Genomic DNA, 23,309 nt, shown 5'->3' with positions numbered 1-23,309 from the left:
AGGGAATATTGTTTTGAAATGGTGGGTTTATAATGTGAGCTAACCTAATTTTTATGATTGAGTGAGTAAGTGAAACACGCATTTGTGTATGATTTAATATTTAATTTTGTTTAGCTTTAATTTTGTTTCCTGTTTTTATGGAAATTGATGAATCCATGAGTATAATTTTTTCATTAATATGTTGAAATTATATCATGTCTATGTATCTTAATTAATTAGGAGAAAAAAGGACGATCTTTTTTATGTGTACTATATCATATATTATAGGATCATTAAAGTTTTATGTGGATAGATATGTTTGGTAGTTGGAATTATTAGTTTGAATGAAATGGTCCTTTGGAAAATGGTTCATTCCCCATTTATCATTATCCAATTATTCGCAACTATTTCCTAATTTGATCAGTTCGGTTTCTCTCACTTTCATTATTTTAGGGGTGTATTCAAAAATTTTTAATGAATTTTTTTTAATGATGGACTTTTGTGGAGTTGATAGATTTTTATTGACTTTTACGTAATCTCATAGAGTTGTAAAACAAATTTCATAAACTCTTATAGATCTTTTTTCAAGATTTTTGTAGATTTTTTCATAGAATTATGTGAATTTTGTAGTTTATAATTGTGATTTATTTTTTATTAATTTTTTAAAAATAATTATTGGACATAGATAACGTCTTCAATTTTAAATTATTTTTTTATTTATGAATGTAAATGAATTTTACTTACTTAAAAGTTAAATCAATTTAATTTGTGAAAAACGACAAATAAACTATCCAATTTATTGAAATCAAAATTTCAATTCTTTATGTCAATTCAACATATTAATGAATAATATTTTTATAAGTTCATAATAAAATTTTATTAAAAGAACACTCAAAATAATGAATAGTCTTTTATAAAAAAAATCTAATCATTACTGACAATTTGATCAAAATCGTTCTATATTTCATTTGCTATGATATCCCTCCATGCATTAGCATTTGCTCGTTGTTGTTTTTGAGTATTAAATAACTGATCAAAGTCGTCACTTGTGCTGATGAAGACAATTGAGCTTCATTATCTAGTTCAATTTGAAATTCATCAAATTGACACTTCTTTCAAATAAAATTGTGTAATATAGCACATGCCAATACAAGACCTGTTAGGGTGGGAAAAAATACCAAATTTTCGGTATACCGAGATTACCATAACAAAAAAATATTGAATTTACTGAATTTTAAGTATACCGAAGATTTCGATACGGTACGGTAACAATACCGAATTTTTCGGTACGGTAACGATATCCAATTTGAAAATTTTGATATATACCGAAATACCGGAAAAATATACAAAAATTTTAAAATATATAATATTTTAAAACAATAAATTATAATTTTTTTTAAAATGTAAGGTTTTTTTGGTTCGGTATACAGAAAATTTTGGTATAGTATCGGTATGAATTTGCTTATAAAATAATTTAATATATAGATTAACTAAAATTAAAGAAAATAATTAAAAATAAAATGTTATATAATAATTAATAAAAAAATTAAATTTTAATTATGTTTTTAAAAAGTACAAATAAAAGGAAAAATAAATAGATGGAATTTGGGAGATTTCTCAATTAAATGTACATCCAAATCTTTAGGTTGAATCAAAGACTTTTATTGACATTTTATTGTTGTATCTTAGGCTATAATTCTTGTGCTTAATAGAATTCCATATAGTCATTAAAAGTCTATTGACATTTTGAATACCTATAGACTTTTGTAATGTTTTTAAAAGTCAAGTTTGAATATCACATGACTTTATAAAATTCTACAAAAGTTTACATTGAATACCACTAAACTTTTAAGGAGTATATAAAAGTCTAGTTTGAATACCTCTAAACTTTTAAACTCCATAAAAGTCATTAAAAGTCTATAACCAAAAATTGGTTTGAAAATTGGCCAATACAAGCTTTTGGTTCTCTCTGATCGGTGAAAACCCAGCTAAAGAATCATGAAGTATTTTTTTTCATTAGAACATACGCGGGGAATCGAACACGGGAAGCCACCTAATCTGGCAAGTGATGAGACCACTGGACTACAATCTTGGCCTCATTTTTTTCATATTTAATACAATATTAACCAGAGTTACTAATTTCAGTTAGATATGTCCACACAAAAATATTTCTATAAGTGATGTATGACATCATGTCAATATTCTGGATAAATAAGGAAAAAGTAATTTATTGCATTAAAACTAAATTTTGAACAATTAGAAGACCAAAACCATACATATTCTGTTACGACCTTATATAAACACCAAATCAAATAGATTTTAGGCAAAGTAAAAATAACAAAAAAAATCTTGGTATCCATTAATGGATTTGAAATATGCAATATATTTAATAAGCCGGCAAAAAACTCAACTTAAGCTCAAATAAATAATATTAAAACCATATCCGATACGAAGTTGAAGACCTACCATATAGGTAAGAAATATTATTCGTTTGAGTCTCTCAATATCGACCAGCTTTGGCGACTTATCATAATGTATATATATACATATGTATATAAATTCAATAGTGTCACTCGTATAAGTTTTGTCTAGTACAATATTTACTTGGCTAGCATGTTTCGCAAACTGCAATGTCAGATCGAGATTTTACTAGTTTACATTAAAAAATAGTGATGGCAAATTTCATCGTCATAAAAAAATTTGACAAAACTTGTGCTATGGATTAATAGTTCCCCTTCATAGCAATAAATAGCTCGGGTATGGTGTGTTTGTGTGTGTCTATATATATATATATATATATATATATATATATATTCTGAGTAATGTCTCAACTTTTTACTTAAATTGTAGTTTTTTGTGTATATTATTGGGCTCTTAACTCGATTGTTAAAGACGCTTAATCACAAAAAACACTTGATGTCCTTTTGCTTATTTCTTCGTATTTTTGGGTCTTCGCTTGCGTATAAATCATAAACAAGTTGATCAAGACTTGATATTCAGTGTTTGAAGTTCATATTTTAATCAAGGTAAAAACGTGAAATTTGACTTTACACAAAAATACAATAATTGAAAGAATCAAGTTCGATTATAAGCCTCTTATTTCATATTAAAATTTATTTGAATAAAGAAAAAAGTAGCCATATTAATAATGTCTAGTGCTTCTTTAATATTTTTGAAAATAAAAAATTCTAATGGAGGAGTAGGCAGCCTCCTAAACAATAAATAATTCTAAATTTATATTAATGACATTTAGTATTTTAGTTTCTAAAGAATCTATAATTTTTTAAAAAAACCAAAAAGTCTATAGTTTTTATCTATATTGATAAGAGCAAAAACTTGTGTGAGACGGTCTCACGGGTCGTATTTTGTGAGAATGATCTCTTATTTGGGTAATTCATAAAAAATATTATTTTTTATGCTAAGAGTATTAATTTTTACTGTGAATATCGGTAGGATTGACCCGTCTCACAGATAAATATTCGTAAAATCATCTAATAAGAGACCAGTGTAAAACTGTCAATGCCCCTTATAATTAACTATTTTCACTCTATTTAAGTAAAATGGACAAACATATTCTTTTTTAATTTGACAAATTTACAAAAAAAAAACCTACTTAAATAAATTTATAAAGCAACTATAATTTCAGTTTCACAAAATCAGAAAAATTACTAAAATATTTCTTTCTAATTTATGATTCCAAATTTTTTTTTTTAAAAAAACAATACTATTTTATTCAGAATTAATACTTGAAAAATTAAAAATAATAATAATAAAAAAAAACTCAATCCTTTTGAAAAATTCACTCGTTCCTGAATCCTACGTCTTCGATATACAAGCACAAGATCTAAATTTGGTACGTATCCTAGCTGGATGATTGAGAGACCCTACTTATCCACCTTATCTATTCAATATCGATAAGGCTTAGCAAAATTATCCATCACATACTTATTTGTCACGCAATATAATAGATAAAACAATAAAACTTTTGGCTTGATTTTAATTATAACACAGTTTTTTTAGACGTAGTTTGAAGTTAAAGATAAGATGATATTATAAAAATAAATAACCTAATTTTAAAAAATTGATAGTTAATGATACCCCGAGATGTCCCGGGTCATGGATGGGTCCCAGGACGTCCTGGGCCAGGGAGCTTGACCATGAGGGGTGCTCGGGTCAGAGGGATGAAGTGTTCCTGTGTCAATAAAGCAGCCAGTTAATAGGCCGGGCTATTCGAACACCCGAAACATAATTTCCCTGGGACGTTGTATGCCCGGGCCCTCATGAGAGATCTCGAGAAGTATTTTACCCAAGCCACCTCGATATGAGTGAAGCATTTAATGGCGCCGACTTGATAGAGTATGCACAGCCGACCTATCTCTGACAATAACATAAATGGTTGACAAAATCGAGTGGATTGGATGTGACTAGTATGATATTTGACATGTCAGAATAATAGGGTATAATCAGCCATACTACTACAATTAATGCTCAAATACAAAGAACGAGGTCATCATTGCATCATCTACTATAAATATCAGGTTCTTTACTTGCATTTACTCTCTATTCAGATATTAATTCACACATTGAATGTTCTCATTTATTGTTCACTTACTCCCACTCTCCACACCAATCTCACAGCCATCACCTGTCTACATTGGTTTTCTTGCTTGAGCTCCTCACTGACTTAAGCATCGGAGTGGTCACGTCGGACACCCCTCCGGTGCCCATTCACGTGGTTACTTTCTTGTTCGCAGATCTCTCAAATCTCTCAGGAGGGGAGTTCAATCCAGACGTCCAACTCATATTTTCTTTTAACATCTTGATAGCAAATCCAGCAGAGTTCCCGACCTGACTCGTCCATTCCACCCGGTTTGCATTATTGGTGCCGTCTGTGGGAAATATGAGTTTTAAGGCGTTGATATGACCCCTACTAGAAGAGCAAACCAAGACACTTCCCGAGTCCAAGATGAGAACAACACTCGTCTTTCTGGTGCAGGTGGCCCTCCACCTAATGGTCCCCAGCCCATCATCCATCTAACTCCCGAGGAGTTGAATAAGATTATCACTGAGGCTGTTAAGACAGCCATGGCAAAGGAGACCACTACTCATCATTCCAGTCATCCCGAGCAGCAACGTGAGTAGCCGCAGGAGGAAGAGAGAAGGGAGGAGGAGAGGGAGTCGAGTGCGGGTTCTAAATCTCCCACTGTGGAAGAGGAGTTGGAGGAATTAAGGAAGAAGGTGAAGGCATTGGAAGGGCAAGTTGTTTCTAAGAACATTGCTCTAGTTGTAAAGGGTTGTGCATTCTCTGATGTCATTATCCGGGAACCACTGCCCAGGCACTTCAAATCAGCCAAGATCAAAGATTATGATGGGAGTTCTGACCCTGAGGAGCATCTTGATCGCTTTGAAAATATGGCCATGTTGCATTGCTATGGGGACCAGATCAAGTGTAAGGTGTTTTTAACGACCCTGGTCGACTCTGCACAAAGATGGTTCGAAGGGTTGGCACCACAGAGAATTCATTGTTTTGAAGATTTTCAAAAAGTATTCTTGCATCAATTCAGTAGTAGCAAGAAATACAAGAAGACTACTTTCAGCCTTTTTGAGGTGAAGCAGGGACAAGATGAAACCTTAAGGGCGTATATCAAGAGATTCAACCGGGTAGTCCAGGATGTCCCATCTTGTGCACCCGAGACAAAAACTACCGCATTCATGCAGGGACTGTGGGAAGGGGATTTCTTTCGATCCCTGACCAAAAAATTGCCCAAGAACTTTGAAAATCTCCTATCCCGGGCGGAAAAATACATCAATATGGAAGAAGCGCAGAACCAGAAGAGAGAAGCTTTGAAAAGATCGAGAGGAGACCGGGTTGTGAAGCCCGAGGAGAGAGCTCACAAGAAAAGCGGTCCAGGACATTTCTCTCATGTCCCTCTGAGGATTGCCCGGGATCAAGAAATCCAGGAATGCAGTTCAGATCTAGCCCCGCTTCCCAGTCCAATGGCAAGGGCATCAAGACCAGAGAAGAGAGGGTTCTGCATCCTTCACAAGGAATGTTTTCATAGTACCCATGAGTGCCGAACTCTAAGGAAGGAGTCTAGCAAGCGTCCCATGCCAGTCTCTCATCCTCCCCGGGATAAGTCTAGACAGCCACCCTGGTTGTCTCGACGTCCCGGGAAAGACACTCTTCACAAATCAATAAACATCCCGAGTGGAAGCAGAAGGGAGAAAACAAGTTCCCGAGAGGAAAGGAGCAGACAAGTTGAAAGGAAGGATCCTTCCCCGAGCCGAGGAGTAATAAAAATGATTTCGGGAGGGTCCACAGATGGTGATTCCAACCGGGCTGGAAAAGCGAGGAGTAGGAGGGAGTGCTTGGAGGTTGATGGGAGAAAGAGAGATGAATCAGTTATAAGCTTCGGACCAGAAGACCTTAGGGGAGTTAGTCTACCCCACAACGACGCTCTTGTCATCCAGGCCCGAGTGGCTAATTACGATGTGTTGAGGGTATTTGTCGACAATGACAGCGCTGTCAATGTCATCTTTAGAGAGGCACTGGTCCGATGGATTTGCATGAATATTAGTTAGAGGCGGTTAAGACTGCCATGTTTGGTTTTGCTGGACATGCCGTGTACCCTGAGGGGGAAATCACCCTGCCACTAACCCTTGGCACCGGAGACTTGAGAAAAACTGTGATGACAGTCTTCACAGTGGTGGATGCCCCGTCGTCGTACAATATCATCTTGGGGAGGCCAGCTATGAATGAGATGAGAGCTGTGGCCTCAACTTATCATCAGAAAATCAAATTTCCAATTCGAGGACAGGTCAGGGAAGTCAAGGGAAATCAACCCTCCTCTCTGAAGTGCTACGGGGAGATTGTCCGGGTAGACCAGAAGAAAGCAAGAAAGGAAGGGAAGGGAAGGAAAGTCAAGAAGAGGTGGCCGGAGAGAGGGAAGTACACTTTGTTGCGGAAGAAGAGCAAGAAGTGGTGGAAATTGAGCCGGGTAAATCTCTTACACTATTTAAAAACTAACATCAGTGTTTTCGCATGGTCTCAATAGGAATTAGCCGGGATCTCACCCCAAGTGGCTGAGCACAAGTTAAATATTCTCCCGGGATCCCGGCCTGTGAAGCAAAAGAAGAGGCATTTCGGCCCTGAAAAAGATAAAGTCATTGAAGAGCAAGTGGGAGAGCTGTTGAGGGCCGGCCACATCAGAGAAGTCCAATTCTCTACTTGGCTCTCAAATGTGGTCCTCGTCCCAAAATCCACCGGGAAATGGAGAATGTGCGTCGATTTCAGGGACCTGAATAAAGCCTGCCCCAAAGACTGTTATCCTCTTCCCCGGATTGATCAGCTGGTGGATTCCACCTCTGGATGCGAATTATTAAGCTTTCTGGATGCCTATCAGGGATACCACCAAATCCCCTTGGCTCTTGAATATCAAGATAAAGTCAGTTTTATCACATCTGGGGGCACCTTCTACTATGTTGTTATGCCCTTTGGATTAAACAATGCAGGGGCCACATACCAATGTTTAATGAATCTTTTCTTCCAAAAACAGATAGGTCGGAATATTGAGGTGTATGTGGACGACATTCTAATAAAAACCCGAGAGGTCTCCAACTTTATTAATGATCTGACCGAGACCTTCACTACTATGAAACAGTACGGTATAAAGCTCAACCCGGGCAAATGTGTGTTCGGGGTTAGGAGTGGAAAATTTTTGGGTTTCATGGTAACTGATAGGGGAATCGAAGTCTACCCCGAAAAAATCAAAGCAATAATGGACATGCCTTCTCCTCAATCTGTCCGAGATGTGAAAAAATTAACCGGAAGAATTGCTGCCCTGTCACGCTTCATTTCCCGATTTGCTCATCAGAGTTATCCATTTTTTCAAGTTCTAAGAAAAGCGCAAAAATTTGGCTGGGATAACAAATGTGAGCAGGCCTTTCAAGACTTGAAAAAGAATCTGGCTGAGTTGCCTATTCTGGCAAAGCCCGAGCCCGGGGAGAAATTATGGATCTATTTATCTGCCACTGAGTTTGCTGTTAGTTCTGTGCTTGTCAGGGAAGAAGGAGCCGACCAGAAGCCAATATACTATATCAGTCATGCCCTTCGAGGAGCGGAATTAAAATACCGTGAGGTGGAAAAAATAGCACTTGCCCTGGTAATGACTGCCCGGAAACTCAGGCCTTATTTCCTCTCACATCCCATTGTGGTCCTCACCAATTCTCCACTCGGGAGGATCATGACACACACTGAAGCCTCGGGGAGAATGATTAAGTAGACTGTAGAGCTCGGGGAATATGACATCGAATATAAACCTCGAGTTGCTATTAAAGCCCAAGCATTGACAGACTTTTCGATTGAGATGATTCAACCGGGAGAGGAAGAGGTATGGAGAGTGTTTGTTGATGGTGCATCAAACTTGTCGGGATGTGGAGTTGGGGTAGTTCTAATTGCTACATCAGGAGAAAAGATTAAGCTGGCCTTAAGAATTGACTCCAGGGTCACTAATAATGAAGCAGAGTATGAAGCTGTTCTGGCAGGGTTACAAGCTACCCGAGAAGTCGGTGCTTCCCGGGTCATTATTTATTCTGACTCTCAGTTGTTCACCCAGCAAATCAAGGGAACATATGAGGCCAAAAATGAGAAAATGCTCAAGTATTTGGGACTCATCACGACCCGGGCTTACCCTTTTTCCGAGTGGAGCATTGAACAAATTCCTAGGGAGGAAAATGCAGAAGCTGATACCTTAGCCAAATTGGCTGCTTCCATGTCAGATATAAGCACCCGGGAAGTTCTATGTTTTACCCGGCTGGTGCTCTCTATTGATGAAGAAATACCCCCGATTTAGAGAGACTCGTGGATAACCCCTATCATTGAGTATATAGTCCATGGCAAGCTCCCAGAAGATCGGGCCCGAGCCGCAAAAATCAAAAAGCAAGCACCCAGGTTCGTCTTTTTGAATGATATTTTATACAGACGATCATATCAAGGCCCATTACTCAAGTGCTTATCAGAGGATGAGGTAGAGTATGTCTTACGAGAAATACACGAAGAGTGCTGTGGTGAACACCTTGGTGGGACTGCCCTGTCTCGAAAAGCTATCTTGGCCGGATTCTGATGGCCCCAAATGAATCAGGATGCTGCCCGACTTGTTCAAAAATGCCAGGGTTGTCAACACCATTATAATTTTCATCATCGCCCAGCTGCTAATATGCAACCAATCTCAGTTTCGTGCCCTTTTGATCAATGGGGTTTAGATATTGTGGGTCCCTTCTCCATAGCCCGAGCACAGAAAAAATTCCTTCTTGTGGCTGTGGATTATTTCTCCAAGTGGGTAGAGGCCGAGCCATTGGCCAAAATTACTGAGGAGGAGGTCATGAAATTTCTTTGGAAAAATATTGTTAGTAATATTTTTGGTAAATTGGAGCACTGATTCTAACTTGATCTAATTTCCCACTTCATAAATATTTACTTTGTGGCAAACGAGTTGATAACACTCCACATTGCATAATAGCAGCTCGATTATTTTCGAACATGAAGTATGACAGATATCCTGCTCGTATTTTTTTCCATAATCATCAGAAAATAAAGTTAAACTGAAGTACTGTAATCAGCATTCTAGTTTCATTGAGTTGAAAACATATTCATTAGCAAGAAATTCAGCACGTCACACGCGTCTGATGCGCATGATTCATTTGTTTACCTATGATGAAAAGGGCAGCTGTCCATGAACCGGTGGAGGCTCGAAGAGGAGCTCTTCCTTTATGATCAACTGAAGAATCATGAACCCATTTGTCCTCATCCATTCTTTGTGTTCCCTGTTTCTTTACTTGCTCCATCGAAGTTCTTTTGTCTAGTTTTCACAAGTTGGGGCTCCAACTTAGCTCTTGGTGGGTTGGCAACTTGGCTTGGTTTTTCTGATATATAAAGGTGCTACAACACATGCACAGAATCATCCGCATACCAAAAGTATTTTACCCAAGCCACCTCGATATGAGTGAAGCATTTAATGGCGTCGACTTGATAGAGTATGCACAGCCGACCTATCTCTGACAATAACATAAATGGTTGACAAAATCGAGTGGATTGGATGTGACTAGTATGAGATTTGACATGTCAGAACAATAGGGTATAATCAGCCGTCCTGCTACAATTAATGCTCAAACACAAAGAACGAGGTCGTCATTGCATCCTCTACTATAAATATAAGGTTCTTTACTTGCATTTACTCTCTATTCAGATATTAATTCACACATTGAATGTTCTCATTTATTGTTCACTTACTCCCACTCTCCACACCAATCTCACAGCCATCACCTGGCTACATTGATTTTATTGCTTGAGCTCCTCACTGACTTAAGCATCGGAGTGGTCACGTCGGACATCCCTCCGACGCCCATTCACGTGGTTACTTTCTTGTTCGCAGATCTCTCAAATCTCTCAGCAGGGGAGTTCAATCCAGACGTCCAACTCATATTTCCTTTTAACATCTTGATAGCAAATCCGGCAAAGTTCCCGACCCGACTCGTCCATTCCGCCCGAGTTGCATCAATTAATTTTGATTTAATTGATAAAATTTGATATAAGATGATAAATTAGTATTTTTTCTTTTTAATAATTAATAAAATATTAATAATATTATCTATTTAGAGTAATATTGAATGATTTGATTAATGTAAAATAAATAATTAATGATTTGGTTGATGTAAGATAAATAATTAATAGATTATCAAGAGATTTCAAACAATTCCTTAGTGTAATCATAATAATTTGTGGGCTGATTTAGGATTTTGGAATATTAAGATTTTATTTTGTTTAGAGTAGGTTTCTTGTGAGACGGTCACACGAATCTTTATCTGTGAGACGGGCCAACCCTACAGATATTCACAATAAAAAATAATACTCTTAACATAAAAGTAATAATTTTTCATGGATGAGCCAAATAAGAGATCCGTCTGACAAAATACGATCCGTGAGACCGTTTCACACAAGTTTTTGTCTTTTTCTGGATATGCATTATCGAATTATTATTTATTATCCTTGAGGAGATATCATCGCCAACAAATGTACGTGTTCCAACTTATCCTATGAGATTTTGTTGCAAACATGTTTATTCATTGGTAGGGGAAGATGTTTGGTATATTTGATGTGAGTTTTGTTAAATGGTTAGCTGGCTACTCAAGCGACATATATTTATATTTTTTCTTTGGATGGGATTACGGATTTTTTAGTACACAATATATTCAACAAATATATTAAGTTATAATATTCAAAAATATATATTAAATATGGTAAAGAAACTATAGGACTTATTTTACATTTATGAAAATATATTATAATATACACAAAAATTCTTGTGAGTCGGTCTTATGGGTCCATTTTGTGACACAGATCTTCTATTTGAATTATCCATGAAAAAATATTATTTTTTATGTCAAAAATATCATCTTTTATTGCAAAAATGAGTAAAGTCGACTTGTCTCACAGATAAATATATGTACTCTATATCATTTAATTTTTTTTACATAATTCTTTTGTTTATTTGTAAGTAATTATTCAATGTTATCAATTATCAACTTGTTCTTTAGTTGATGGGAATAAGAAATTTGTCAAAAATATTCTGATGATACCTATTAGGTAGTTGATTTGATTGTGTTGGTTTTGTTGGCAAAAAAAAAAATCAGTTTAGTTTGAAATTTTTAAATCTAAATTTTAATCATAAAGTTTACTTAAAAATTAAAGATCTCATAAATTATTATAAATATAATTATCGGAGAAGACTAATAGGATGAGCATGTTGAACAGAGGAGATGGAGAGACGGATATGGATCCTCCAAAAAATCTTTACGGATTGGGTCTTTGTCCTAGAGAACCCGACCCAAAGCCGGCAGTTGTCATTAATGTGTTGAGTTGTCAAAAGGCCGAGTTTGCCGAAAGCTAGTTTAAAGAAAAACTCGAGTTCTTCAATTTTATCTTGGACTGGTTTCATTAAAATTCCCGAGTATGTCACCATCCCTACTTGTTAACTTGAAACTTGGACTTAACTCAACCCCAAAAGTTAGCTCAAGGGGAGAGGATTGTTCAAGACCATATATACAACTCTCAGGTATTTTATACAACCGATGTGGGACTACTAACACACCCTCTCACGCCCAAAAATGAACAACTGGAGCGTGAAGTTTACAAATGACCCAATTATGAGCAGAACGGGTGACCCAACTATGGGTAGTCCAACACATAACAATAGAACCTGAGCATGGGGAGAGGATTATACAACACCATATATACAACTCCCAATCCCAAGTAATTTGTCCAACAATCCCAAGTATTTTGTCCAACAGACGTGGAACAACTAACAGTACTCATTAATATATCAAGAAAACTGATTTCTCTGAGATGGTTTGCTGACAGTTGTCTTAAGACGCAAGGAAATTTTCAGCCTTAAAATCAACATGGAAACATGTAGTAGTATAAATTCACTGAATCCAAAGGGAGATTATTCGACTTTTGCAGACGCCAGTATAACATACACCAACTATGGTAGAGATACATTATTCAGTTGATACAATTTAAGTATGGTGGCATCACATCCGACTCTTCTTCACTGGACCCATCTCCTTCGCCTTCGCCCTCAACAAATGCTTCTGTATTTTTCCGGTCGCAGTCTTTGGCAACTGTCCAAAAACTACTGATTTTGGAACCCAGTACGCAGGCATTTTCGAACGGCAAAACTTCATTATATCTCCGGCCAGTCTTTGCTGGTCAGATTCGTCGATCCCTTGCTTTAATGTCACAAATGCACAAGGGGACTCCCCCCATTGCTCATCAGGCCTAGCCACCACCGAAACTTCGAATATGGATGGATGCCGGTATAGGATATTCTCCACCTCAACACTGCTTATATTTTCGCCTCCTGAGATAATGATATCCTTTGATCTGTCTTTGATTTCTATATAACCATCTGAATGCTTCACACCGAGATCACCTGAATGGAACCAACCACCGGCAAAGGCCTCTTTGTTGGCGTTTGGGTTCTTTAGATAGCCCTTCATTACAACATTTCCCCTGAACACGATTTCACCGATTGTGGTTCCATCAGCAGGGACCGGTTTCATATCTTGAGTACTTACAACATCCAATCCCTCCAGGGTAACGTATCTAATGCCTTGCCGTGAATTCATACGAGCTTGAGCATCAGGTGGTAGGGAATCCCACTCAGGTTTCCATGCACATATGGTAGAGGGACCGAAAGTTTCAGAAAGCCCGTAAGTGTGCGTGACTCGAAAGCCTTGTTGTGACATTGCAAAGAGAACGGCGGGGGGTGGGGCAGCACCTGCTGTCATCACATGGACAACACGAGGGAGGGGAAGAATGGCCTCGTCTTTGGGGGCGTTCACTATGGTATTCAGAACCACTGGAGCAGCACAAAAATGTGTCACACCAAGATTAGCAATAGCCGCATACACACCCTTAGCTGTGACCTAAAGAGACACAGAGCCCAATATCAATTTAAGCCTGAGTTTGGACACCTAAGCACCAAACTATAAAAAAGCAGTTCTTCGGCTGCATTTTAAAATGCTTTTTGTTTTCAAAAGAAAAGGCAGAATCAGTAATATGTTTGAATAAGATAGTTTAAAATTCTTCATTCGATCATCGAGGAGAAGGCAAGTTAAAATTCCCCAAATCATTGCAATGTTTGTCTTTCATCCCAAAATGTCGTTTCTCCTTACCAAAAAATAAAATGAAGTAGTACCACCTCATTCTCAATCTTTCCCCAAATATTTTCTTTTTTCAATTCTGGACTCTTCAACACAATCATACAAAAGCTTCCCAAACCTACTGAATTATTACATATTTTTATAAAACATATTATATTTTCAGATTTTAAAATATCATAAATCCTATCATCATCCAAACAATTAAAATTTCAACCATAATTTAATAATGATTACCAAACAAAATAAAACATTAATGATTAAAACAGTCTAACACCAAACAAAACTTTTTCATCTCCCGAAACATTTCTCGAAAGCATTCTCCAAAACTTTTTCCAAATACACTAAAACTAAAACCATCATTGAGTATAATTTTGGTTAATTGATTCAATCTTTTTGAGCATTTTCAAATTTTTAAAAATCCAATTTAATATCGAATTTTTTTTAAGGAAATCACTTCCATTTTCAATGAAACTAAATTAATGTACGGCCATGGAGCTAAGATTCAGATTTAGGAAGGCAAGGAACACCAAAACCGAAATGTCTGAGAATACCTGCCTGAGGCACACATTTGTACCAAAAAGTGCTGCGAGGCTCCAGGTGAAACACCAACCATTACAATGGAACATAGGTAAAGTCCAAAGGTAAACCACACCTTCTTTCATCCCCCAAACTATAGCATTACTCAGAGACATGAGATACGCACCTCGATGGTGCAGCACCACCCCCTTGGGACTTGCTGTTGTACCGGAGGTATAACCTAATGCAATGCTTTGCCACTCGTCCTTTGGGGGTTTCCATGCAAACTCAGGGTCACCAGTTTCCAAGAATTTTTCATATTCAATTGCACCTCTTCTCAATGCATATTCAAGTGACTTTTGATCGCAGCTTTTATCAGCAATAACGATGATCGGTGGTTTGTATTTGCCTTTGCTCTCACTAGCTATAATTTCCAAGGCTTCTTCAGCCAAATGATAAAATTCTTGGTCCACCATTATAACCGCGGCTTGTGAATGTCCCAACGAAAAGGCGACAGTCTGTGGATTTAGACGGATATTGACAGCATTTAGCACCGCTCCGGACATTGGAACTCCAAAATGAGCTTCGTACATGGCTGGAACATTTGGTGCAATCACGGCAACCTGTCATTATGAAAAAGAAAAGCATTCGGCGAAAAATGGACAACATTAAAGATTAAGACAAGGACGTTTTACACTTCAACATAAGGTAATTGAGAGTGTGTTACATAGAACACCAAATGAAGTGGAAAATAAGAGCATTTGCATAGATTTTGAATTCCCGTTTTTCAAAAAATAATAAAATTCTATTGTTGTTATAAAAAATTAGTTCAAATCATTCCCCCCACTCTGCCACTCTGTGTCGAAGTCCTCAAATATCTCAGACAAGATATATCCCAACTTTTCATTGTCCCTTCACACCCTATCTTAATCCAAAATCAAATAAAACATGTCAATGTCATAAGCTAGTTTATGAATAATAATTGACATGATAATGCCCACGTACAAACTTAGAGGCGTAAATAACTGATTCCAATCAGATTTTAGATTGCTAAAGCCAGCTTGGCATTTCTAATCTTAAGTCTTAACATATAAATTTTGGGGGTAAATTTCCCCTGTCTTGATAAAAATGTCTTTTGGCACTTTCCTATCTCATAAATTAATTTTTGTTCTATCATAAAAGATTGTCTATCATGGCACTTTCTTCTTCACTTTCCATCTAATATACGATGGTTTGGGCACTTAACTACCTCATTTTCTCACATATTCATCTTCTCCGTCATATTAAATTTATTTTTCATACAACCAGGTGCTCATTCAACTTGAACTTCAAACACAAGGTTTACTAAATTAATTGCCTCATTGCAAAGCAAACCAGTCGACCCTTTTTTTTCTCCCATTGATTGCTTTAAATGCCTCAAGTACTTGATTCCATAGTTTCTTTTATATATGTCAAAATGGGCTAGCGGGGCGGGTTGGGGCAGGACGGCCTGCAACCCACCAATTTTATGAGTAATTTGGCGGGTTGGGGAAATACGGCCTGCAACCCACCATTAGGCGGGCCCGCCCGACCCAATCCCTTTTTGACACCTTTAGTTTCTCTAGATTCCAGATTAAAATAGTCCACATATATGTCCTATATATAACCTCAACTCTCTATGGTTAAGTTGATCGACACCAATAGGCCGTAAGTGTACTGACTCAACACCTGCTTCCAAAAGCTTCATGAGGTCTAGACAAATCTGAGGTTAACTTGGATCAATCAAACTTATCACGGGGGTAGCTCTTCCAACATCTGCCTTCTTCGATCACAAGACTCAAAGCAATGATCTTGCTAAAGAAAGGGACTCGAGCTTCTTACCACTTGAATGAACATGTCTGGTTTATTTTTAATTACCAAAAATGTGGATGTTAAAAACAACTCAAGCATTGAGACCACCTCAATAGAGAAATGGCTACCTTAATTTAAAGTAATGCTCCATATAAACAAGCGAGCAAGAAACTTAGATGGGTGTAGACAACGAAAATTTGTCCTCAACAACATTTAAAAAAAAAAATTAACACAACTTTTTTAAATATATTATTAATTTTACTTTATAATAGATTAAACTTTTTCATTAAATTATTGTATTCATGTTTTACCACAGGCAGTAGGCAGAGGAGATGCAGTGACGGTGGACTGTTGAGAGATTTCAAGTCTGCAGATGGGTTGGTCTTAAATTTGGATGCTGTGGGCCAACATAAAACACTGACTTGGGCAAACTTAAAAAAAAAAATTGGGCGGCTTCCATGAAGCGCACAAGCGATCGACCAATGCCCCCAAGCAAAGCGCACATAAGCGTGTGCTTCATCCACCTGATGCGCTTCAGAGTGTCTCGAAACGCATGACGGTCACCTCGCATCGCTTTGCGCTTAAGCGACCGAGGCGACCGCTTTTTAACAATTGTGGGATCATATGCCACCCACGTAAGCGAAAGAGCGGAGAAAAAGAGATAAATACTCACAGAGAGAAGAATTAAGTCATAGAACGCCATCGTTTGAAGAATATGGTTATTTATAACTGTATTGCCGTAGTTGTTGGAGACACCTGAAGACAACACTTTTAAAGATTAAAGATTTTGTTTTGTTGTTCCATTTTTTGGCACACGGATTTTTCATTATATGATTATTTTATTATTTATTGTTGTTTTTATAATGCATTCTGATTCCTTAACTTGTTAGGTAAGGTAGTGGTAGTTTTTTACAATCACTAATGTTGGCTTTGTAAACTCAATCTGTTTTTCTACTAATTATTTTGCCCCAAGTCATCGCGCAAGTATTTATGCTTGTGTATAATTATCTCTGAGTAATTTTTATTTAAGTTATTTATTTGTGTGTTTTATTATTTCGCTGCGTGTTGTCTCTATTTGTTACAACATTTGGGACAATATTGATATCTGATATACACAACTTTTTACCGTTCATGTTAAAAAAAATCCTTGCAAAAATGGATTACCGAGACAAGAACTTGTAAAAATATAAAAGAGATTTTGTGGTTACCATTAAAGAAAATGAAAATAATTTATCCAAACAGAGTATTTAAGGTGTCTTAAGATTTCTATAGAATCATCACAAAAACTACTGTGAGACCGATCTCAGACCCGATCTGACCGTTCAGATTAAAAATATTTCTTTTAATGTCCAACGTATTATTTTTTATTACAAAAGTATATTTTTTTGTTAATTACAAGGAAATTGTGTGTAATATATGATGATTTTAGTGAAAATTATTATTTTTATGTCGAAAATTATTAATTTTTACGTCAAAAGATTACTTTTCACTACAAATATGAACCGGATCGACCCTGTCATGGATATAGATCCGTCAGACAGTTGCACGGGAGACATACGATAGATCATTTTAATAGTAAGACATTTTTCATATATAACAACAAGATGGTTTTTTAATGTTATAAAATACTAAACTCGTATTATAAAAGGAAATTGCCAAATTATTTAGATTAATTTGTCTTACTGTCTTATTAAATCGGACATATGACATATGTAATAACTTCCTTCAGTCTCCTGCACTAAAATAATACTTTCATCAAATTAATACTATAATCTAGTCAACGATTCAACGGTACACAACTAAGCCAGCTTAGATCTGGACCCCCTACACCCAGGTCCTTCCTAATTTCCGGAAATTGAAGATTTAATAAATCAACAGTACGCATGCATTACTCGCACAATGTTCGTGTTCATCATAGACGAATCAATCAGAATTTAAAAAGAAAAAGAATGATTATAATCATCGAATTCTTAATGCCAAATTGATGGCGAAATCTCGAGGAAAAAATACATTAATCGTTTGAAGAGGATAAATCCGCAGACGATTAAATCGATGGAAAATTAGAAATGGAAGGTGACTTACGGTGCTTCCGAATGTGACGGAGCGCTTAGTAAGCGCAGAAGCCAGCTGACGGCAGCGGCGGTAAGTCTGGAGCCACGTGTAGTCGATGGAGCCATGGATCAAGGACTTCCGGGTGGGGTGCACCAGCGCGGCGCGCTCTAGAAATCCGAGGGGCGTCAACGCCGTGTAGTTGGCGGAGTTCTTCGGGAGGTGGTCGATATCTCTGTCCTCCGCCATAGCGCGTGTACGAGAGAGTTACGTGTAGTTTTGTGAACTTATGTGTAGTCAGCTCAGCGCATGGTTGATGTCTTATTAAACTAAAAATCTTGAAATACAGGACAATATTAGAAAAGAATATATAATGGAACGGTAAGACCTCATAAACAAAATCTTCCATGAGACAGATTACGTTTTACGAGTGATGCAAGTAAAATTGAATTGTCTATAAACAAGATTAATGAGATTATCTCAAAAAAGATATAGTATAACTAAAAATACTAAAACGTTATGTATTCCGGATATGTATACATATCTTTATTCTAGTTTGATTTATGAATTTATTGTTTTCACTTCTTGTTTGTTTTTCTTACATTAGTTATGGAGTGGTTTCTCGTGTTGTGGTTTTCTTCACATTTATTTTTTTTGACAGCTGAAATCTTGTAATTTATTAAGATGAAGATAAGTCCGCAATTACAAGTTTAATCAACTACAAAGGAAAAGATCTATGCTCCCAAACAAAATGAGAGGAGGATGAAAAAGCAAAAGCAGCAACCGAGTGAGCCACCCGGTTAGCCGATCTCCTAACATGAATAAGATGAGACATATCGTGAGCCTCCATAAGTATGTTAATATCCGCTGCAATTGAACCCACATAACTAAGATCCTCTTCTGGCCTTGTGATTGCTTGCTCTGCAAGAAGAGAGTTCGAGGTGATTTGATGAATCTGAATGTTGTGCTGCCTTGCGACTTTCAAGCCAACCTAGATGGCAAGAAGCTCGGCCATTGTAACATATTGGGGCTTATCTATCAATTCTCCGAAAGCCAAAAGCGGTTGTCCCTCATGATCATGAATCACACCACCCACTGCACAACTAGGAGATCCCTCTTTATAGGCTGCATCAACATCCAAATGAAATTGGTGAACTAACGGGGCAGACCAAGTTCCTGGAGAGCTGATCGAAGGTGACTCTGTGCCACTCATAACTGCAACACGTGCGGCACGGTATTCCCTGAGCAGATTTTCACACCAATCAGCATCCAAATCTCGAGCCTTGCTACTACATTCATGAAGAAAGCGAAGCCTCTCATTCCAAGTGGCCCAAGTGCGCATGGCAAACAGTTCGAAATTAGGTTTACTCAGCTTCTCCTTTATCCCTAGAAATATATCAAACACATCCAAGTGGCGGAGCTGCTTAAGAGACCACTAAATCCAGCTTCATTTCCAACAAAATTTCACAGCCGGGCAAGAGAATAGGGCATGACTGGAAGTATCCCATTTAAACTGACACATTGGGCACCTTCCAGTAACCGGAACATGATGTGCAAGTAGGTTTTGTTCCGTAGGGATAATATTATTAAGCGCTCTTCACCAGAATATTCTCACTTTTGGAGGGATCGATAAAGACCACAAGAACTTCCACCAGCCCTTTTGGTGAGGGGCCGAGTACGAGAAGGATGTTCATAAAGGCCTAGGACAGCCTTATATCCATCTTGTACCGTGTATTGACCCTTTTGGTCATAATTCCAAAATGTCGCATCCTTTCTAATAGTCCGTGAGATGGTAATAGAGGTGATTTTCTGAGCAATAAGTGGAGAGAAAATCTGTTGGATCAGAGGCACGTTCCATCGCCCATGCACCATGAGGGACTTCACTTTAGAAAATGAAGCATAGTCAGGAATCGGTGCTAGGCAGATTCTAGGACCCGGAAGCCAAATATCCTCAAACGTATTAATACGAGCCCAATCACCCACCTTCCAACACAAACCTTCAGCAAGTAAAGACCGGCTCCACATCAATGCTCTCCAGATGGAGGAAGGACCCAATTCGGTTTCCATAATATCCTGATGGAGAAAATACCGGCCTTTCAAGACTCTGGCCACCAAAGAATCAGGTTCCGAGATAATATGTCAAATCTGTTTAGCTAATAGGGCCTGATTGAAAGTCTCCAACTGTCTGAACCCCATTCCGCCCATGCATTTCGGTTTACACAAGGCTTGCCAAGATTTCCAATGCATATGCTTTTTCCTTGCGTCAACTCCCCACCAAAAATTAGAGCATGCACGCTCTATCTCTTCACACACCGATTTAGGAATACGAAATCAGGACATGGCATAAGTAGGGATAGACTGGAGCACCGATTTGATCAGTGTTTCCTTACCCTCTACCGAGAAAGTTTTGTTTCCCCATCCTTGTATTCTCTTCACTACTCTCTCCACCAGATATCTGAATTGCAGTTTCTTACTACGCATAGAAACAGCCGGGAGGCCCAAATACACTGCATGGGCGTGAACCACTGGGATAGCTAACACAAACTTAATATTCTCAGCAAGCTGCTCATTTGTATTCGGGCTGAAGGAGAGGGAAGATTTTTCAAAGTTAATAAGCTGCCCTGAAGCCTTCACATAAGATAACAGATAGTTGTGCACCACCAAACAGTTCTCCATTGTAGCTCTGAAGAACAAAAGACTGTCATCAGCAAAGAACAGATGAGTAATAGATGGGCAGGAAGAAGCTAGCTGAACCCCAGAGATCCGACGTTGTTGTTCAAGAGAGAGGATAGCAGATGATAAACCGTGAGTGCATAAGACGAATAAGTAGGGAGAACGAGGGTCTCCCTGTCTCGGTCCTCTACTAGGAACGACATTCCCGACCAGATTACCATTCAGAGAGAAAGAGTACTTAACTGTTCTGACACATTGCATAACCTTCTCCACTCAACATTGAGAGAAGCCCAGTCTGATCAACATGCCTTCAAGAAAAGACCACTGAACTCTATCATAAGCCTTACTCATATCAAGTTTTAAAGCAGCATAGTCTTTTTGTCCCTATTTTCCGCTTCTAAACCAGTGCAGCGTTTCAAAATTTAATGTAATATTGTCAGAGATCAGTCTGCCTGGGATAAAAGCATTCTGAAACTCATTCACAGTATGTTTGAGAATGGGTCGCAGTCTATTCGTGAGAGCGCGAGCAACAATTTTATAGCAAACGTTGCACAAAATGATAGGCCGATAGTCCTTCATAGTCATTGGAGTCGCTACCTTATGTATAAAAGTAATAGTAGTGGCATCTCCTCCATTCAAAATATTCAAACACTCCATCGTGACCTCCTCCCCAATCACTTCCTAGAACTTCTGAAAAAAGAACACCGACATACCATCCGGCCCTGACGCTTTATCTGGATGCATATCAAATAGAGCCTGCCTAACTTCGTTTCAGGTAAAAGGGGCACAAAGAACAGAATTCAACTGATCATCAATCATAGGGCAAACTTGATTCAAAATTTGTTATCGGTCTTCCTCCGAAGGGTTACTAGAGGAGAACAAGTCGGAGAAATAATTTTGAACGATCTCCGCCATACTCGCAGTGTCAGTGCACCAATCCCCGTGTGAAGAGACAAGCCCTCTAATATGGTTCTTAGCTCGATGCGTCGACGCACACGCATGGAGATATTTGGAGTTTCTGTCACCATGTGCAAGCCAATTCGCCCGACTGCGCTGCTTCCAGTATAGCTCGTCCTTAGTTACTAGCATCTCCACATCTCGTTCCAACTGCCCAATTCGATCCCCAGCTAGTGTCCCCTGGTCATGAGTCCGCAAAGCATTCAGCTGCATGCGTTTATTTCTGATCTGTATTGGAAACTTTCGAAACCTGTCTCCTGCCCAAGTCCTGAGGATCTCCAGACACTTGGCCAGCCTACTTGGGAGTGACAAAGAAGTATTCTGCTTATTCCATCCCCTCATAATAACATCTGAACAGTCTGCTTCTGTGGCCCAATGTGGTTCAAATCTCATACAGGCAGGGATCTGAGCTTGAAAGAGTTGCGATCCTCCTACCTCAAGAAAGATAGGCCGGTGATTCGAGTGATAAAATTCCAGATTATGCACCCTCGCTGCAGGGTATAGAATTCTCCACTCAAAAGTAGCCACATATCTATCAATCCTTTCAAAGATAACATTGGGATAAGCATGACGATTGATCCAAGTAAAGAATTCCCCCTCAGCATGAAGATCTTGGAGGTTGGAAACATCAAGCACGTCACGGAACTCCCTAGTCTGCCCCAAGGGCCGTGGGTTATCCCCATGCTTTTCTGTGTCGAAACAAATTTCATTAAAGTCACCGCCCACAATCCACGGTAACTTGCCCAAGTCATGCATGCAACTCAGACGACGCAGGAGCGTCCAATAAAAATGTCTATTATTCGCCTCTGGATGGCCGTAAAAGCCTGTAAATCTCCATCTCTTCTCCCCATGTTGCACTATACTGTCAATATGCCCAGAAGAATAGGAAAGCATTGTGACATTCAAAGGCTCCTTCCACAACATAATCAATCCTCCACTTTTGCCCTCACAATTAACTACATATAATCAAGAGAAACCCAGAATAACATTCCAACGCTTACAATTAAAGTCCCTTAATTCAGTTTCACAAAGAAATATAAGGGACGGGTTCTTTTCAGCGATAAGTCGCTGGAATTCCCGGAATGCCCGTTGGTTCCCAAGTCCCCGAGCATTCCAAACGACGCAACTCATTGATGTCGGCGGGGTTGCTTAGCCACTGCCGCCGTTGGAGTACTATCATTAGGATTTGTTACATCTTCGAGCACTCGTTTGCTGCCAAGGCTATTACCCACCCTCCTAAAATCATTTTCTTTACCAGTATTCCCACTATCCAGATTACAAATAGACGCCCCATGATCCCGGACACGACGCTTCCAGCCTTTCAATTTCTTATCCTGGTTCTGCCCATAGGACCCTACAACACCTGGTGCGTCCATATCAGACAAGAGCTGGCCAGCACCATCGACATACACCATCTGATGCCGAGTTTGTTCCACATTCATCAATTATGGTGAGGGCGCGAGAGAGAGCCTAGGACTTTGGTTGCATGCAAAAAATTTACTGTGGGTAGCAGGTATTGCTTTGTCCTCCTTCAATCTATCATGTGTTTCACCACCAAGGACAGAAATCGTTGTCAGAGTGTG

General features: G+C 38.3%; 4 protein-coding genes across 4 annotated transcripts; 2 read left to right on the top strand and 2 right to left on the bottom strand.

Moving 5' to 3' along the window:
* The first annotated feature begins 4,899 nt into the window (after window positions 1-4,899).
* On the top strand, window positions 4,900-6,561 carry LOC142519747 (uncharacterized). The gene is made up of 2 exons (XM_075622776.1): window positions 4,900-5,067; window positions 5,122-6,561. Exons 1-2 carry the CDS (start codon window positions 4,900-4,902, stop codon window positions 6,559-6,561), a joined length of 1,608 nt encoding a protein of 535 aa, XP_075478891.1.
* Window positions 6,562-8,345: 1,784 nt separating this feature from the next.
* Window positions 8,346-8,831, top strand: LOC142519746 (uncharacterized). Its single transcript, XM_075622775.1, has one exon. It carries the CDS (start codon window positions 8,346-8,348, stop codon window positions 8,829-8,831), a length of 486 nt encoding a protein of 161 aa, XP_075478890.1.
* A 3,593-nt stretch (window positions 8,832-12,424) lies between these two features.
* On the bottom strand, window positions 12,425-18,402 carry LOC142517770 (acetate--CoA ligase CCL3-like). The gene is made up of 3 exons (XM_075620208.1): window positions 18,130-18,402; window positions 14,253-14,840; window positions 12,425-13,464 (listed from the first exon to the last, which is right to left on the bottom strand). The coding sequence occupies exons 1-3, from the start codon at window positions 18,343-18,345 to the stop codon at window positions 12,568-12,570; spliced, it is 1,701 nt and encodes a 566-aa protein (XP_075476323.1). The 5' UTR covers window positions 18,346-18,402; the 3' UTR covers window positions 12,425-12,567.
* Window positions 18,403-21,612: 3,210 nt separating this feature from the next.
* Window positions 21,613-22,620, bottom strand: LOC142519745 (uncharacterized). The gene has a single exon (XM_075622774.1). It carries the CDS (start codon window positions 22,618-22,620, stop codon window positions 21,613-21,615), a length of 1,008 nt encoding a protein of 335 aa, XP_075478889.1.
* Window positions 22,621-23,309: the final 689 nt, after the last annotated feature.

This window comes from Primulina tabacum, chromosome 11, assembly GCF_025594145.1.
Source record: "Primulina tabacum isolate GXHZ01 chromosome 11, ASM2559414v2, whole genome shotgun sequence".
Taxonomy (NCBI): domain Eukaryota; kingdom Viridiplantae; phylum Streptophyta; class Magnoliopsida; order Lamiales; family Gesneriaceae; genus Primulina; species Primulina tabacum.
Note: the sequence above shows the minus strand (reverse complement) of the source record. Positions and strands in the feature narration are given on the sequence as shown.

Bases quoted from the DNA above. Each gene is read 5' to 3' on its own strand.
- LOC142517770 (XM_075620208.1), bottom strand. From the start codon at position 18,345: ATGGCGGAGGACAGAGATATCGACCACCTCCCGAAGAACTCCGCCAAC. The intron at 14,841-18,129 runs GTAAGTCACCTT...TCATAATGACAG, and splicing joins CCGTCACATTCGGAAGCACC to GTTGCCGTGATTGCACCAAA. The intron at 13,465-14,252 runs GTATTCTCAGAC...GTGTCTCTTTAG, and splicing joins CAAATGTGTGCCTCAGGCAG to GTCACAGCTAAGGGTGTGTA.
- LOC142519746 (XM_075622775.1), top strand. From the start codon at position 8,346: ATGATTCAACCGGGAGAGGAAGAGGTATGGAGAGTGTTTGTTGATGGT.
- LOC142519747 (XM_075622776.1), top strand. From the start codon at position 4,900: ATGACCCCTACTAGAAGAGCAAACCAAGACACTTCCCGAGTCCAAGAT. The intron at 5,068-5,121 runs GCAAAGGAGACC...CAACGTGAGTAG, and splicing joins AGGCTGTTAAGACAGCCATG to CCGCAGGAGGAAGAGAGAAG.
- LOC142519745 (XM_075622774.1), bottom strand. From the start codon at position 22,620: ATGCTTTCCTATTCTTCTGGGCATATTGACAGTATAGTGCAACATGGG.